Source organism: Helobdella robusta (assembly GCF_000326865.2).
Source record: "Helobdella robusta unplaced genomic scaffold HELROscaffold_6, whole genome shotgun sequence".
NCBI lineage: Eukaryota > Metazoa > Annelida > Clitellata > Rhynchobdellida > Glossiphoniidae > Helobdella > Helobdella robusta.
In genome coordinates, this window is record NW_008705330.1 from 345,109 (window position 1) to 362,599 (window position 17,491).

At 32.6% G+C, this 17,491-nt stretch overlaps 3 protein-coding genes across 3 annotated transcripts; 1 reads left to right on the forward strand and 2 right to left on the reverse strand.

Moving 5' to 3' along the window:
* Positions 1 to 1,940: 1,940 nt before the first annotated feature.
* Positions 1,941 to 5,426, reverse strand: HELRODRAFT_69024 (hypothetical protein; the record flags this gene model as incomplete). The annotated part of the gene is made up of 9 exons (XM_009028997.1): positions 1,941 to 2,281; positions 2,646 to 2,703; positions 2,834 to 2,911; positions 3,032 to 3,301; positions 3,996 to 4,130; positions 4,441 to 4,602; positions 4,954 to 5,006; positions 5,160 to 5,234; positions 5,306 to 5,426. 9 exons carry the CDS (start codon positions 5,424 to 5,426, stop codon positions 1,941 to 1,943), a joined length of 1,293 nt encoding a protein of 430 aa, XP_009027245.1.
* A 3,755-nt stretch (positions 5,427 to 9,181) lies between these two features.
* On the forward strand, positions 9,182 to 10,203 carry HELRODRAFT_163969 (hypothetical protein; the record flags this gene model as incomplete). The annotated part of the gene is made up of 3 exons (XM_009029047.1): positions 9,182 to 9,292; positions 9,373 to 9,492; positions 10,045 to 10,203. 3 exons carry the CDS (start codon positions 9,182 to 9,184, stop codon positions 10,201 to 10,203), a joined length of 390 nt encoding a protein of 129 aa, XP_009027295.1.
* Positions 10,204 to 11,631: 1,428 nt separating this feature from the next.
* Positions 11,632 to 16,868, reverse strand: HELRODRAFT_163970 (hypothetical protein; the record flags this gene model as incomplete). The annotated part of the gene is made up of 3 exons (XM_009029048.1): positions 11,632 to 14,114; positions 14,711 to 16,618; positions 16,748 to 16,868. The coding sequence occupies 3 exons, from the start codon at positions 16,866 to 16,868 to the stop codon at positions 11,632 to 11,634; spliced, it is 4,512 nt and encodes a 1,503-aa protein (XP_009027296.1).
* Between the last annotated feature and the right edge of the window lie 623 nt (positions 16,869 to 17,491).

Here is a 17,491-nt window from a genome sequence, read left to right on the forward strand (position 1 = left end):
ATATATATATATATATATATGAATATATACATATATATGAATATATACATATATATATATAAATATATATATATCCATTACTTAATGTCAGAAAGAGATTAAAACCACATTGATAACGTTAATAAAATTATTTATTTAATCAATTGAATGAGCATAGACTTCCCGTTGGATATTTGTTGCCACTAACGGTCGCAGCACAGCATACTCTATTGTGATATTCCATCGTTTTTATTAATATTGTCATTTACTTCTTTCATAAAATTTATTGAATTCAAGTGCTACAGACATTTGTAGAATGCAATGAAGCGCGCGTTTTAAATATTGTAGATAGAATCCCATGGGCGAGAAATGCGGTTCACATTTTGTAGTGGAGCTACCTTGGATCTCGAGGGCCGAGCTCGAATAGTCAAATCTTGCACAGCTTATTGAATCATGATATATTATGTTCTTCAAGTTTGAGAGTTCAGTTATATCGCCGCTTCCAAGTATTCATTCAATACACCTGAAGAAAAATGTTTCAGTTCCATGCTCACGATTCGGAGTTTGATATCACAGAATCACGTACATAGAACACATTTGCATTACACTTTTTCATATTGTTACACTTTTTACTTACTTTACTCCTTGGACATTTAGATACTGCAGTTATATCGTCACTTTGTTCAATGATAACGTGCGCATTGCGTCATTTGATCGTAAAATTAGCAGACGTCTTCCTCATTATCGTTACCGCGTGGTCACCAACATCTCGATGCTTCATTAAATATATGAAAAATAAAAGAATAATGTACACACATACGTATCGAAATGATCATTCACTCACGTTCACTCGACCCACCGTCTTAATATACTTCTACACTGCATGCATACCATTGTGTTCACATTTTATTCATAGTCATTAATTCGAAACAAATAAAAAAACAAAAAATCGTAAATGAAAAACGAATTGAATGAATGGAAAGTACGTTACAAAAAAATTAATTCGTAAAACCCAACAGACGATCCCGCCACCAAATATTAAAGAAATTAAACTGTTGGAGACAAAAAGTGAAATAATCTGCGAGCGATGTACAACAGCGTTTGAAAGAAAATGGTCTTGAAAGAAGAACACTTGCACCCGATGATGAAATCTACTCTACTGGACCATTCCCTACTGCACCACGTGCTCAGGAGCTTGCAAGAAAAATTAACAACTCGAATGAAGCAATTCATGGAACCCAACGTTCATTCATTCATTCATCTGTATTACTATTGAAGAAATAATAAAAAAAACATAAACAAAAATGCCAAGATAACATAGAATAAAAATAAATTCGTTTTCATCTGGACAGGGCGTTTGAAATTTTATGCACACCTCTTCCACGGCGATGAGGTTGGCGTGATTGATGATGAAGTAGCAAGTGGTGCAAGTAGTTGTTGTTCGTTGCGTGTTGTGACCGGGTTGTCGCCGTTGGTGGCCATGTTTGTTGCAAAGGAGGAAGCTGATGGTGGTCTGTGTGGCGGCTTCATGATCACGTCTGATGATTCTTCTTTCTCAGGCGCGTTCAACAGTTTCTCTCCTGTCGACTGTTAATGATGGCGGGTTGTTGTGTGTTGGGTTGTTGTTTGGTGGGTTGTTGTGTGGTGGGTTGTTGTGTGGCGGGTTGTTGTATGGTGGGTTGTTGTGTGGTGGGTTGTTGTGTGGCGGGTTGTTGTGTGGTGGGTTGTTGTGTGGTGGGTTGAGGTGTTGGTGGGTTGTTGTGCTGATAAATTGTTAAATCACGGGATCAAGAAAATAAAAAAAATAAAAACAACAAGATATAATATATAACAAAGCAATGAAGCGAGCGTATAATATATTGTAAAATAACAACACTTTGCACCTAATGTTTAATCAATCTTTTGAAAAGTTAATTAAGCCTTCAACGCAATGTACTGAAATTCTGTAACTACAGTTGCAACTACAATGGCAACAGCATGAGCAATGTATCGGCGTTGCAAATGTCAGCTGCACCATTCACGCAAATGCTCGGGAGGGTTTGTGAAGCCAAATGATAGCAATGAAGCATGCTGACGAAATGAAAGACAACAATTGTGATGACGCACACACACCATGCACCGACCTCATCCACTCGTTTCACCGCCCCCTCCATTTTGGTCTTCTCCCGCTCGTACTCTGCCAGCACATCATCCAAGTTGTACCTGCGCCTGTAGTTGATGAAAAAACTTCGAACCAACGTTTCAGACTTGTTGCCGATCACTTCCGCTATCGCTTTGAAGTTCTTCCCATACTTGCGGACTCCTGCGTGCAAGATGTCGGAATGTTTATAAGTTGAATACAAATATCGAGTGTGAATACGGCGATGCGGTGGTGCAGTGGTTATGATGCCTGGCACTACTGCTGAAGTGGCCAGGTTCAAATGTAAAGAGATTCCCAGCAATCACATGCAATGTGTGCGGTGCCTTCGTTCAGGTTATTTACTTGCACTTGTGTTTGTTGTTGACACCTCTCTCTAATAATAGTTCTGAATGCTAATTTGTGCAGCCACAAAACGATCATTAAATTCAGGTAGGAATACATAGCAACGTTGAAGAAACATCCACCAACACCATCACCACCACCACTACTACCAGCCAAACAAGACAAGCAAGCAAAGCAAGCTAACCTTGGACTGCTAGCAACAACTCCTCATTGGTCCACTTTCCAACAGGCTTTGTTGAGCTCTAGTGTGATTGATATGAAATTTTTATTTAGCAGACTTCAAACAAATCTTCTTAATTATAAAATGACTGGAACTTGCATATGAACTACATCAATTTGGAGAACATTTGAAATAACTTTTCAAGAACAAACCTCTGACAAGCGGTAGTTTGCAAGGCCTCCTTTGGTCTTCTCCTTCAAGGCACTTATGAACTGCTTGTTCCTTTGCACCTGTTCAACAATCAGCCAGATGGAGGTTGGGTGAAGTCACGTGCACATTGCTATCACATAAGCATGACCAACAATAACAGCCAAGAAGCATATCTGAGCCATCAAAATAAAATGGTTAACCTGTTTCCTCAGATTAACAAACTCGACGTCCAGTTTTCTGAGCACGAGGTCTGCCTGGTTGGGCGGTCCCAATGCGATGAGTTCCAGTGCAGCCTCGTTCAGGTGGATGCCTCGAGGGGGGCGTCTCTTGTTTCTCAAGTGGGGATCGTGCAAAATTTTACGCGAACCAAACCCCGCCTTGCCTGTGTTTGTGTTGTTGTTGCTGTTGTTAGCAGCTTGTTGCTTGTTGCCGGTCGAGGTTGCGTTCGTTGCTGCTGATTTTGAATCATCCTTCTGTGAAGTTAAAAAAAATTATAATAAAATAATTGAAGCTTAACACTTTAAAGTGAGATGAAATAATTTTCAAAGCCCAATAAAATGGGACAAATACGTTTATGTAAGATTGTCATTCATCTAACCTGATCCTTGGAAGTGCTGAAATTTGTGTCGTACTCATTATCGCTCGAGGCATCCGATTCATCGTCCTCGCTACAACATTTTGAAATTGAATGATGATGATGATCAATTAATCTTTATAGCATAATAAGAAGTAATTTGGAAGACGAAATTATTATTGAGTCACCGATCAGCCATTCTCATTGTCTCCAAACGACGCGCCATTGCCGACTTCTTCACCCTAATGTACACACCAAACATCTATTCAATCCACACTAACTGATCAGCAACAACTATTAACTGATAACATTATTAAAAACTTTGAACGTAAAAGAAGTCCAAGAAGCACAATGTTTGAAAAAAGAGCAAACAACAAATAATGAAAACATTCGACATCAACATCAACTAGCCAAACAACCAATCAGGCACCAACTAACCAACCAACCTACCAATTAATCAGCTAATTAAAGAACCAAACAATCAACCAACTAACCAATCAGCCAACCAACCAAACTGTCAACCAACTAAAAAACCAATCAAAGAAGCAATCAATCAATCAATCAACTAAATCAACCAACAATTGATCAACCAACCAGCTAGCCAACCTGTATGTTCGTTTGTTGTTGACCTTGTGAACCTGCTTGTCAATGAGACTCATCCTCAAACGAGATTTCTTCCATGAGTAGTAGTACTTCACAAGGCTGCCTACCGTCTTGTCAGGCAGCTGAACAACCAATCAATCAACCAACCAATCAACCAATCAAGTGAACATGCAAGTGAACATGAATGCGAATACACGAATGAACAAAAAATTGAATGCATAAGTGACAAACAGGAATATCTTTATTAGTACCAAATAACTGAAGTGATGTAATTTCATGATGGGATGGAAGAAATAATTTTTAGTAAAAAATTCTTGCCAGATTTCAATCATTCTGTCGTACAAAATGAAAAGTAACAAATCAATATAGAGCAAAAATATTGAAGGCCAAAATAAATAAATAATTAATTAACTAATTAATTAATATGCAAACCATAGATTTGATCTTATGAAAAGTTTTGCCATGGAAACTGAAAGCCTGTTCAAAGAGTACTTTATCTTCGGGTGACCAATCTTCTGGGAAGGGGGTGAAGTTGCTGAGATCCTTCAGGGCCTTCTCGATGTTGTGCTTGTGCCAGAACAGCATGCCCAGTGCCTGTGTGCGGGCAGTAAACCAGTTCTTATTTTGCATTATGACAAATACGATGTGAATGCGTATGGTGTGATGAGATGAATCATCATTCTTATCATGGAATGATGTTCACTTATTCATCCCTCATCTTCAAGACATAACCCAAGAGAGAGTTCAGTCGACAATTATTTTTTAATGTTAAAGTTAGAATTTATTTGAATATTTAAACTTGTTGAATAAATTGGAAGCATCAGCATGAAGCAGAGACTTAGATGAGAAACAATGAATGTTTGAACAGTGAATAGTGGCATAAATTTAACGAGATAATCAAGAAGAAAAAAGTAAAAGTTGAATGATGAGGGGAAGTGAGGGAACCTGTTCAGCGTTGTAGCCATGCTTCTCTTTCGCTTCGTTCGTGTACTCTTCAACTTTTATTTTTCAATTTTAAATTTTTATTACAAATATCATAAGACAGTTAATAATGTTGTTCTTTTAAAATTATTGTTGCCGACAATGTTAGTAGTATTAGTATTATAATTCAGTTTCTAAAATGAAATGAAACAAGAAAATATTTGTCAAACTTTGAGCATCGGCGAAATGATCATAATTAGGCGACCAAACAAGCATGGCTTCGTGTTTTGTCTCTGGCTTGGAACCTGTGTGGAATAACATTTGAATCAACAATTAGAAGACACGAGCTGAATAGAATATAACAAAATGACGGAACTAGCGAGAAACCAACTTGGAAGGAACTCAGGAATGACTGCTTGGTACTCTGAGCCAACCCTCATCCCATTGTCTGGAAATAAAAAATGCTTCTTTGCAATGCACTGTTTAGTTTTGTTCATCGCTTCAAACATTAAACAAATCATTTTAAAAACTGATTTTAGACGAAATGATGACAAGCATTAAACAATTAGGTACAGTAATGATTTATGAATTCCTGGAATGTGACTACTTCCTCTTTCAAAAACAATGCAACCTCTCAGCGAAGTGTATTTAATTTAAAAAGTTGATTGACTGCATTTGAAGCATGTGAAGCTACTTCAAGTATCTCCTCAACAAATTATAAAACATTGAAAGTATTAGGATGTTAGTTGAACCAGTGCAGTGCAGATGACTTAAGTGGATGCTTTCATAGTGCTCAACAGAGGATTTGTGCAATGTGCATGTGTGTGTGTACAGGTCTGTATATATGTGAATGTATATCTGCTTATGCATGCAAGTATGTATTTGAGTGCATGTACGTATGTATTTGAGTGCATGTAGGTATGTATGTGTGCAATGTATGAAGAATGAAGTGTGTGTAGAATGTGTTTAACATATGCATCTAGTTCCACTGAAGCCAAAAACGAAGTCATATTTGCTAAAGAGAATGAAGATCAAATGTACAGTAAGACAAAAAAAAGTTGTTTGGTGGTGCATGGTTGAAGATTGTTTATGCAGTGGTGGATGATGTGTTTCTGTTAAAATGAGGATGAAGTTTAGAGAAGGTAAGTTTAGAGAAGGTTGAAGGGTCGAGGAAGGAAGACATCTTCGAATGAGCTGGACGCATACATGTGGAAATCATTAATATCATCATCATCGCTTATAATCATCATCATCATCACCCACCTTTGCCATCATCACCCTTAATTATTAGCAACCCTCATAATCATCTTTATAATCATCATCATCATCATCAACCTTCATCATCATCAGCATCTCCATCGGCATTCCTCGTCGTCCTCTTTCTGATTGGTCCCTCATCAATGTGCTTGTAGTTCTTCTCGCCTGCCACCACCACCATCATCTATTCAAAGCTGAAAGGAGAGCAGCCCATTATTTTAATAATAGGTTTATCGTTAATGCATAGAAATTTTTACTAATTAAATAAGTAATTGCCTCCAATCTATTTCTAGCTGGTCTGTGTGTCAATTTGATTTGTGTATCATTTTATAATTTAGTATTGTCTATCAGTCTATATATCTATTCAACTACATTACAGGTTGCTTGTGTTTATTTAAATTTTTTATTTATTATTAAATTGAAATTGCAACAAAAAATTGAAAATCATCAGATAAAATATTTAAGAGAATACAAAATGATAAAAAGTTATCAGATAAAAAGTTAGATATCAGTTAGTAGTGAATTACAGAATGAAATGATTGATTGATGGTTTACTGATTGACATTGATTGGTTGACTAACAAGAACTTGAACTTTATATAAAATAATAAAATAAATTTATTGGTAAGTTTAAAATTAATAAATAAATTAACACAATTACTTGAAATTAAAATAATTAACCTGAACACTGCGCGATTTAAAGAAGTTAATAAATTCAAAATATATTTTTGGCACTATTCCAAAATCGTACTTTTAAACGAATCAAAACAAATATTCAGCGGCTTCGTACTGATACACGATTTAAGATTTCTGAAAACACAAAGATCTTTATGATATTATATACATACATATACATAGATATATAAAAAATATAAATATATAGAAAGTGTTCCTTAATAATTTAGGATCTTTGATCACATCACATAAATTTTATTCAATCGCTAGAAATTAATTTTATTGCAGTATAATTTTTTTCAAGTTACAATTTGTTTGTAATAACAATGCGCCTCAATCGCTTTCCATAGCGCTATACAAAATGACTTTATTATTATTATAATTTTCAAAACTTTATTATTTGATAAAATTTACCAATTTTTAGCTTTTTAAAATAATATATAATTATATAATAATATCCATGGTAATGACAAATAAACAGAAGCTCGTCATGGCTTGTATGGTCACTAAAAAATAATGATAACAACAATGTAAATAAAAACCAATTTTTGGATTTTGGGCGGTGCGATGATTTCTAACTTACCTATTATATATTGTATCATAATTATCTATTTAAGAAAAATAAATTTCATTGTCTTAATTTAAAATTAATAAGAAAATTATTGGTGTCAATGATGAAGAGTATAGGACCTATTCTTGGTCTCAACTGAAAATTTCATTTTTGTATTAGCTTTCCATAACATTGTCAACACGTTCTTAGTATAGTTAGTTACTTGTTTACACGAAAAGCAAGACTTAAGTTACTTTTTAAATTTCGTAACTGGCCGTACAAACGAGAATAAACGTTTGACGTTTCGAGTAAGTAAGACCTTCAGTTTTGTGTTCTAGAGTGAACAATTATTTTGTTGCTGCCGATTACATTACTGTTGGCATAAATTATCAAATAATGACAAAATTTTATTTTTCTAAATTTTTTTTATAAATAATAATTATTATAATTTTATATTATATTTTTTATTTACTTTTTTATTATATTATATATTATAATTATAAATTATTATTATAAATTATAATAGAAGATAAATTATAGCCATAGTCACATAGTGCCTATCCTTGGCTCTGTCATCTGCTTACTTACATGTTATTACAAAGACTATGCTATCCACACATATACAATTATACATGATGACACAGATATTATTTGTCAGTTAGACATACAAATTCAAGATGTGACACTCCTACCGACTGAGCTAACTCAGTGACCTGACCTTCTTGATTTGATTTGATTAATTGACAAATCTTTTTTTTAGTTATTTTATTTATAATACTTTTATAGTTTATATTTATAGTAAAAAATGAACTTTATACTTTTTAATTTATATTATGGTAGCTAGTGCCACTGTTCTGTTATTTTATTATACACATATTATTTTATATATTATTAATTAAACCAAGTGACCACAATCAATCGGCAATTATGGATTTGATTATTTTGCTTACATTTTATAATTTTTTTATTTTATAACAAACAATAATGATAATGTAGAAATAATAGTATATGTCATGTACTTTTAAGTAACTCTCTATAGCTAATTTATTAAAGCTTCTACTTACGAGTAGGTCGCCTAGTATTTGAGGTGCATGAAGTTAACCTCGTTGGCTAAATAGCCTTGAATATGTGTTCGAAAGTTGTGCAATTCTGTAGCAATGTAGTTTAAAAAATGAAATTTTGCCCAAATTGTAGTCAGCGGTGCCAATAATTAAATAGAATGGTGATAGAATTTTTTGTAAGGTATTACCAACTTATTTATTATTAATTATTTAGCATTTACCTATATCATTTCCATCCTCTACATTAGTCTTTGTGTTGAAAAGGCTGCAAACGATGTTATGATTATAAATCATGTTGTGATTACACTTTATGACCATAGCATCATTAAATTATTTTGCAGCCTTTATGTTGGTGAGAAAAATACTCAAAAAAATTAATGATTTCATTATCATTAAGAAAAAAGACTGAGCTTTGAGAAAGCAAAACATACTTCAGTGACAAAAATGTTGCATGAGAAATTGAGTAAACTACAGATACATCCAGTGCAGAATTAGAGTTAATTGTTACTGTAAGAAGATAACAAGGATTGTTATTTATATACTGTAATTGTAACTTATGTTATCTATGTAACTTTTGTCAGATAGCAGTTTATAACATGATATACCAAAGTACAAATATGAGACAATGGTTTGAATCACTTTTCGCATTTCAGACATTGTATTGAAATTTATATACAATTACTTTGTAATAGACAGACTCCAATTGCATTATGCCAGCAAAGAAAAATAGTGGAAAATTGAAAACAGATGAGGGCAATTCATCAAAAGCTGAAAATGCTGCCAGTGGAGGTAAGCAGAGCAAAAGTGGCACAGCTGTTAAAGTAATTATACAGTTATTACTTCATGTTCGAATACTCTTTGCATTAGAAGAATACAATTACTTTATTGAAACCAAATTTAGGTTCGTCACATTCTCTGTGAGAAACAGTCCAAAATCTTAGAAGCATTAGAAAAATTGAAGGCTGGAGAAAAATTCAATGAAGTTGCTTCCAAATATAGTGAAGATAAAGCTCGTCAAGGGGTGAGTTCAAATAAGATTAGTAAATAAAATACAAGTTGCCTTTTGTAACGCGAGATCTAAATTAAAATTTTTGGGACATAGTAAATTTGAGTTGGATTGATTGTTCATAGAAAGGGGTTTACATTTAAATTTTATTTTATTTTACCTTAAAACATTTATATGCAAATTAACATCTCATTAAATAATGAATTAATGTCAATTGAAAAAATAAATTTAGTATTTTAACGGTACTTGTCAGCAGAGTGTCGGAGCCGGATGATAAATATATGACCTCTCAAAAAATTTTGATACCTACTCTGCCCCTCAAAAAATTCTGACTCAGATTCTGGGTTCCTACTTCCATAAAAAATTTTCAACTTTTGTATCATAATTTTACCTTATTATCACGACTTAAAATCAATCAATGTAATGTTATTCTTGGTGAAATTACCTCATTTTACGATTTATCTTCTAAAAAACACAATCTTAAAAAATAATTTCAGAAAAAAATTCCTACTCTGACACTTTGCATATCAGATAACACGTGTGAATTTTACAAATAATGTTTTGCAGGGTGACTTGGGTTGGATGACACGTGGAAGCATGGTCGGTGCATTTCAAGATGCAGCATTTGCTTTACCAGTTAGCAACTTACAAAATGCCATCTACACAGACCCTCCCGTTAAAACAAATTTTGGCTACCACATAATCATGGTTGAGGGCAAGAAATAACATCTACTATTTTGTTATTAATCATTATATTCATTAAGACTAACTCTAAATTATTTGAAAAAGTGTATCTTTGGGCTTTCATGCAACACAACTAAATTGATTTAACAAAATAAATTGGTGTTAAAATTTACACAATTTAATTTTATTTATGAACACGCATGTACATAGTACACACACACACATATACATACATATATATATATATATATATATATATATATATATATATATATATATATATATATACAATACATGTGTGCAGTATGCATGTATGTTGAGAATTCACACATGTTTGTAAAAAAAAAGAAGCACTAAACGCACACATACGAACAATCATAAATATCATACGTTCACCATTATTCTGATAAGATGTAAAAAGGTGATAAGCTGTAAAATAAATTAGAACATTTCAAATTTTCAAAATAAAATTATATATACATTGATATATTCTAAACAAACTAAAAAAATTAGTAGAAAAGAATATGACACAGTTTTTATACAAGTCTTCTTTCTATTTACTTGCAAACAAAAGAATCACTTTGCTGCTTCTTTCCATCTGTTTCTGACAAAAATTCCAATGTAAATTTTCATTTGAAAAAGCCATGAAAACTTTTTACGTTTGTCTAGGAAACCTTTTGCTTTTTGGCTGGAACGGATTCATCTGTAAAAATTAAACATTCGCTAATAAAGAAATAAACATTACAAACTTTTCTGAAAATTTGTTGCACCACAAATTAATGTTAAATTTCGTTACTTTTTGGTAATCAAATCTTCTGGTCATATTTCAATATTAATTGAATAAAATACAATTACTTTTCCAGTTCCTTCATACGTGTTATATATAATATATATATATATATATATATATATATATATATATATATATATATATATATATGATTGCGACAGTTTCAAATCTGGATTCTGACTTAAATAAAAATAAATGCCAAAAATATAACAATGCAACTCAGTGATCAACTTATTCTGTAACAATTGAGCTCACATTCCAGTTTTCTGGTTTATGCTGATGTAAGCTTGGTACAGCCTCTCCTTAAACATTGATGCAAGTTTTGCTCTTTCATTTACGCTGACTCATTAAATATCAAACAAGAAAAAAACTGAAACAACTGTAAAAAAAAATTATGCAAAAATTCGACTATCAACAAGAACTTCTAAACTTGTAGCTACCAAGTAGCATTGAAAAATTCAATGAAACAAATAAATTGAGAGAAAAATAAAACATACAGTCTCCATTAATTTTTAAATATTTGAAAGCAATAAAAAAAAATTATGCAATATTTTATTACATGTATTATGATATAAAATAGCAAGTAAAAAGTATAAGTTTTTATAGTTTAGATCCATCAACCACACCATATTTAACCAAAGAGCTTCCACATCTTTGTAAGCTTTACATGTAATTGAAATTCATGGAAAAATACAACAAATAATAAAAAGCATACCTGATGAAATAGAAAGTTCAAGTGTATCGTCACTGAGGCAATTTCTGTCATTTTCAATCATGTCCTTCTTGTCGACTTGTATGTCATCATTTGATTCATCTGTTTCTCTCAAAACTAAAGTCTGACTCAAATTGTTGCTTTTGTGTCGTCTCAGAGTTGGGGTGCTTTTGTTTTTTGGCAATTTACCTTGATTATCTTGCTTAATACTTAGAGATATTATTTGAATTTTAGTTGTATTGCTTGGTTTGCTCTGATCTGCATGTGATTCTTTGCTGATGTAATGTTCTCGCAAAGACGTTCTCCTAGGTTTGTCTGAACATTTTGATGGTGTTAACTCAAGAGCAAGTTCAGTTTTTTTTATCGTTCTACCAGATCTTCGAGGAGTTTGTATAATGTTTCTTGTTGATGTTGTTGTTGATGATATAGTACTGTTATCATTTTTTATTTCTTTAAGACTTATATTTGTGGTAGGTGTTAACACAACCAGGGGCTCAATGGAGTTTGATAGGCAGTTTGTCGTTGTTGATGAGCATGCAGGCATACATTTGGCTTTATTACTACTTCTTGTAGACATTCTAGTTACATTTGAATTGTTTATATCATCAACTAAAGATTCACTTTTATTTTCATGTGCTATCATATTATTTGAATTATCTTTTTTTGATGCAACGGCTTTTCTTTTTATTTTCTTATTATTGGAGAGATTAAAATTGCCAAGATTATTTATGTCATGTTTATTTTCTGTGCCATTCTCTTCCAATGTTTTTCCGCTTTCTTCAGATGTATTTTCATTTCTACTGGTAAGTAAATTTTGATGCTCAGGACCATTAGCATTTCCATTTGAATCTTCAGCAATTGGCAGACAAACAGTGTTAAGACATTGTTCACTAGTTTTAACTGAATTAATTGTCAAATAGTCATTCTTAATCAAATCGGATACATCTTTTAAATGCGCTTGCTGTTCCAATGATTCTGAATCATCCTCCCCAATCAGCATTGCCTCATCTATATCACAATCATCAATGTTGGAAGCAAATGTACCTGCCAGCCTTTCAATGTCATCATAATCTCTGGAAGCTATAATGCTGTCCAAGTGATTTTCGTCTTCCACATTAAATACAAAATCAAAATCACTAGCATCAACTCCTCCTAGCAAGTTTCTATTATCATTATCTAGCTCCAAAACATTGGGCACTTTTTCACAATCATTGACTTCTTTTGAATTTATTTCGTAAGAGTTATATTTTGCATGACTTGACAATATATCTTCAGAAAGAGAATTAGAAAAATTAGGTGGAGAGTAGGTTGACAAAACTTTATGGATAGGTAATTCAACCGAAGCTTGAACATCGACAGACCAAGTTTTAACTTGCAAGGTACTTTGAAGTGTTGATGTTGGTTTAAATTTGACACTTGAAGACAAAGGAGAGCATGGAGGAGAATTATGAAAGTCCAGTCCTCCCATGACTCTTTGTACAGATTCCGTTAAATTGTGTGGATACCCAGGCGAAGTTATTGGCATTGGCAGAGGATCTAATGAAGCTCTTGTCAAAGAATTATAGTTTGGTTTTGTGGGATAACATCTGTCAGAATAAGGCATCGCAGGGGCTACAGTCATTTGGATGGGTTTTTGTAGTTTGAGGTCATTGTTGTCATCAGCACAGAAATGTTGAACTATGGAAGGGTTTGAATTAGTTGTGCTAATGCAGGCATCAATAGAAACATCTGATTTTAATGAGGCAGAAGTAGGTAACGAAAGCTGATTGTGTTTAGCTATTTCAACTTGCTCTAACAATTGTGCGACAGTTAAGTTAGCTTTTGATCTTTGAGGCAGAGAATCTTCAGTGCTTTTGCAAGGCTTTTTCATAGGAGGACATTTAGATGAGTTGTTAGAATTTGATGCTTGCAAACTGGTTTCTGTCTCATTATATGTTACTGATGTTGAAGTTGTACTTTGGAACACAAATTTTACATCAGACGAAAATTGTGAAATTTCAGATGGTGATGTACCATGTTTTACTGTACTATCACTTGCTGAATTTTCTGCAAAGCTGTTGAAGCCAGAATGACAGTTATTAACATTGGAAATGTTATTGTAATTGCTATTAGTAGGATTGACAAAGTGATCTTCAGATAATTTTATAAAATTTTTTGATGATAAAAAGTTGGTAGTTAATGCATAGTGCTTTAGACTGTTTGTTGCAACTGTTGAATTTGAGAGATGAAGCTGATGACCATTTATTGGAGAGCTGTTAATTATTGTTGGAGACCAGTTAACCAGTGAACCAGAAAGCTTTGGCATTATATCTTTTAAAATTTGGGTATAATTTGGATTTAAACTTAACAAGTGGTTAATTTGATTACATAGTGCATCATTGCTGATAGAATTTGTGACATTAGTTGTTAAGAACTTGACTGGCAATGAAGTGCTTGAAACATTTGTCAATTCTGTGAAAAAAATTATAATTAATGTTTATTTAGTAGAATGTTTAACATATTTATATTAATTGAAAAAGTTTAGACTGATTTTATAAAATATATAGTTGATACACCAGTTCAGTGTTTCTCAACGAGGGGTGCATGTCCCACCAGAAGGCAATATAATAATTTAAGATAGTATTTGATCTCTACAGGTTACAGTGAAGGTGGAAATAGTTGGAAATAGAGATGAAAAAGGTAGAAAACACAGTGTTGAATCACTGTGTTAAATATAAAAATAGATAGACGATTGATAAAATGGTGTTCATAAATAAGGTAAAAAGGGTGAAACATTGAAGTAAATAAAGAAAAGGTCAGCCACTAATAATAAAAAAAGGCCATTCACTGTTTGAGCCTGGGCATAAACATTTTTGGACTGTGAAACTGCACTATGCACTAGTTCAACTACATCTCACAAATTATTTTATAACATAGTTTTAGAAATCATGCTCTCAACCTTCTGATACAAACAAAACAAGCAACAGACAATTATATAAACTTTTCACTAAAAAAAATGGGTAAAAATGAATTTATTATTGAAAAAAGAAGATTAATAAATTAAAAACCTTCTTTATTTTCACTGGCAAAGTGACTGGAATTGCTAGTGGGCCATGTTTTAATGGTGAGTTCCGTTGGTTGATCATTCAGTGTTGGCCTGATCAAATTGTGGAATTGAATTCTTCCATTTTCCCCAAACGTATCATTAAGATTTACTTTCTGATCAATTTGTGCGTTCATGTTTTTCAAAGAATTAGGCAGACTATTTTGCAAGGTCAGGCCTGGTTTGTAATTAACTAGTGAAGCATTAATGTAAGGTTGTGATGGTTGTAAGCTAAGAGAGGTTGATGACGGTGTACTTGCCGTTGAAGGAACAACGTGCCTATCAGAATGAACACTTGTCACATAACTTAACAAACTTGAATTAGTGTTTAATAGGTTTTCAGTAGACAACAAATTCGATTGTGAGTCAATTGAAATATGATTTAAAAAATTTTGAATATATGTTTGTGTTATAAGTGATGTAGATGACGAAAATGAAGATGATGTTGATGGCGTCTGCACAAAATTATTTGAAAGGTTTGACGAAGTAGATGTTTTCATAACATTATTCAAAGAATTTTTCTGATCATAACTATTCATTATTTTTGGATTAGAGGAATTTGAATATTTAGACATTTGTAAGTGACTGACAGATGGTGATGTCTGACTAGAAACAATGTGCTTCATTTGTGAAGAATCAACAGCAACAGATGATGCTGAAGATGTTGACAGAAATGACACATGATTCTTATTATGGCAAAGAGAATAGGAATGACTACTATTAACATTTGCTATACTGGTTCCTGCTTTTGTTGAAACATTTGTCATCAAATTGTTATAACTAGATGGGACTTTACATTTGTCTAAATGTTCTGATGAAATATTATTCAATTTTTGTTGATAATCAGATGAAAAATTTGTTGCATTCATCGAGCTAAATTCATGATCATTTGTAACTGCTGTCTGATTCCAAGTGCCAAACGATTCATTTTGCTGTGTTGTAGATAGGGAGGAGGATGATGATGATGACTGAGAAGATGATAAACCAAAACTAGAAGCTTTGGTGCAATTGACAGCAATATCAGAATATAAATAATTCAAATCAGAACTCTCTTTGAATCTTTTAGACTTTCTAGTCTGATTTCTTTTTCGTTTCTGTGTTGATAAAGAGCTTAGTTCCATAGCTTCACAAATGATCTGGGTAGATACTTGTGATGATGAACTATTGAAATTAGTTCTGTTGCCAGGACTTTTTAATAAATTAACCAAGAGAGGACTAGAAGAAGAAATATTTTGAGAACCAATCAGGCTGTCATCATGTAAATTTATAGGTTGTGTCGAGGATGATATTCCCAAGTTACTAGAAGTAGATGATGACAATAAATGTTGCGAAGATACAGGCATAGTAGGATGAATATTTTTCGGAGACACTTTATCATTGATGTAGCCTATATTTGGTGTAACAGCTTTGCAATCATTCTCAAGTGCATTAAAAGTTGTACATGAGAGGTTAGTCTGTGATTTATGTACATTGTTGGCCTGTTGTTGAAAACAATCATTTAATTTGGTCCCTGTCAGAGATATTTGATTCAACATTGACATCGAGTTAGGCATGCCATCAAATATGACATTAGAAGAAAGTGATTTAGATATATCGTTAGAAGGCACATTTTTTACTGGACAAGTATTAGACGAAGAACAAATGATATTATCATTTAGCACATTTGTATTTGAGTGACTTGTAGAATCCATCGTCAATGAAATAGCACTGTCTCCCTCTATCTGCACCGCAAGAACCCCCATTTCTCGTAATATACCATCCCGTTGTTCTGCCAAGTGCTTCAATTTGTATGCAGCATCTGCCGGTAGTTTTAATGTAACGCGGACACTATTCCAAGGTTCTACTTTTTTCACTTCAAAGTTTTTTTCATTATCTGAATATGATAACAATAAAACAAGCCAAATTTACATATAATACAAAAATTTAACTTTTAATTTTAATTAATATTAATTATTAAGATTAAAACATTAAATTAACTCAATAAATATGTTTCAAAATCAACCTGGTATAACTAATTTTTGAAGGCGACATTTTAAATCATCGAAACGCGATGAAAAATCTGGCGCATAAAAATTCCCTTTACATGTAAGGACGGTCTCCAGAAATTCTGCTTGTGGACCCATTTCATGAAGAAGTTACTCTGAATGGTGAATAAAGAAAAACAATCATAAACCCTGAACTATGTTGAAACAACAAAAACCATTGTACGAGATATAAAATTGAATTTAGTGAAAATGTTTCTATCAATTTATTCATTTTTATGAGCAAAACGAAACGTCGGTAACTAGAGAAGCGGCAATTCCATTAATGAAATTAAGCATATCGGAAACCGTATTAACTAAAATTAAAAACGATTAAATAAAATTGCATTTTTGAAAAACACTTTTTAAAACTAACGAATGATACCATTTAAAATATACTGTAAATTTGAAGTCATAAAATATCATAACAAAATGTCGCCATTTGCAACATCGGAGTGCGCAAGTCAAATGTTATCAAAACAATTTTTGGTCAGTACGAACTTGCAGAAAAATTTTTAAAAATTCGCTTTCGTGCATCTATCGTTATCTTATCTCTATCGCATATTTAAATCTTTATCAATTGTTACTTGCTAAATCTATTAGTTTACTAGAATTCAAAATTTTATTTAGCTTAAACTGAAAGAAACAAAACATATAATAGACAAAAACATATACATAAAAATCAATCAATCAATTCAATCAATCAATTAGTTTATAAAGTGCTA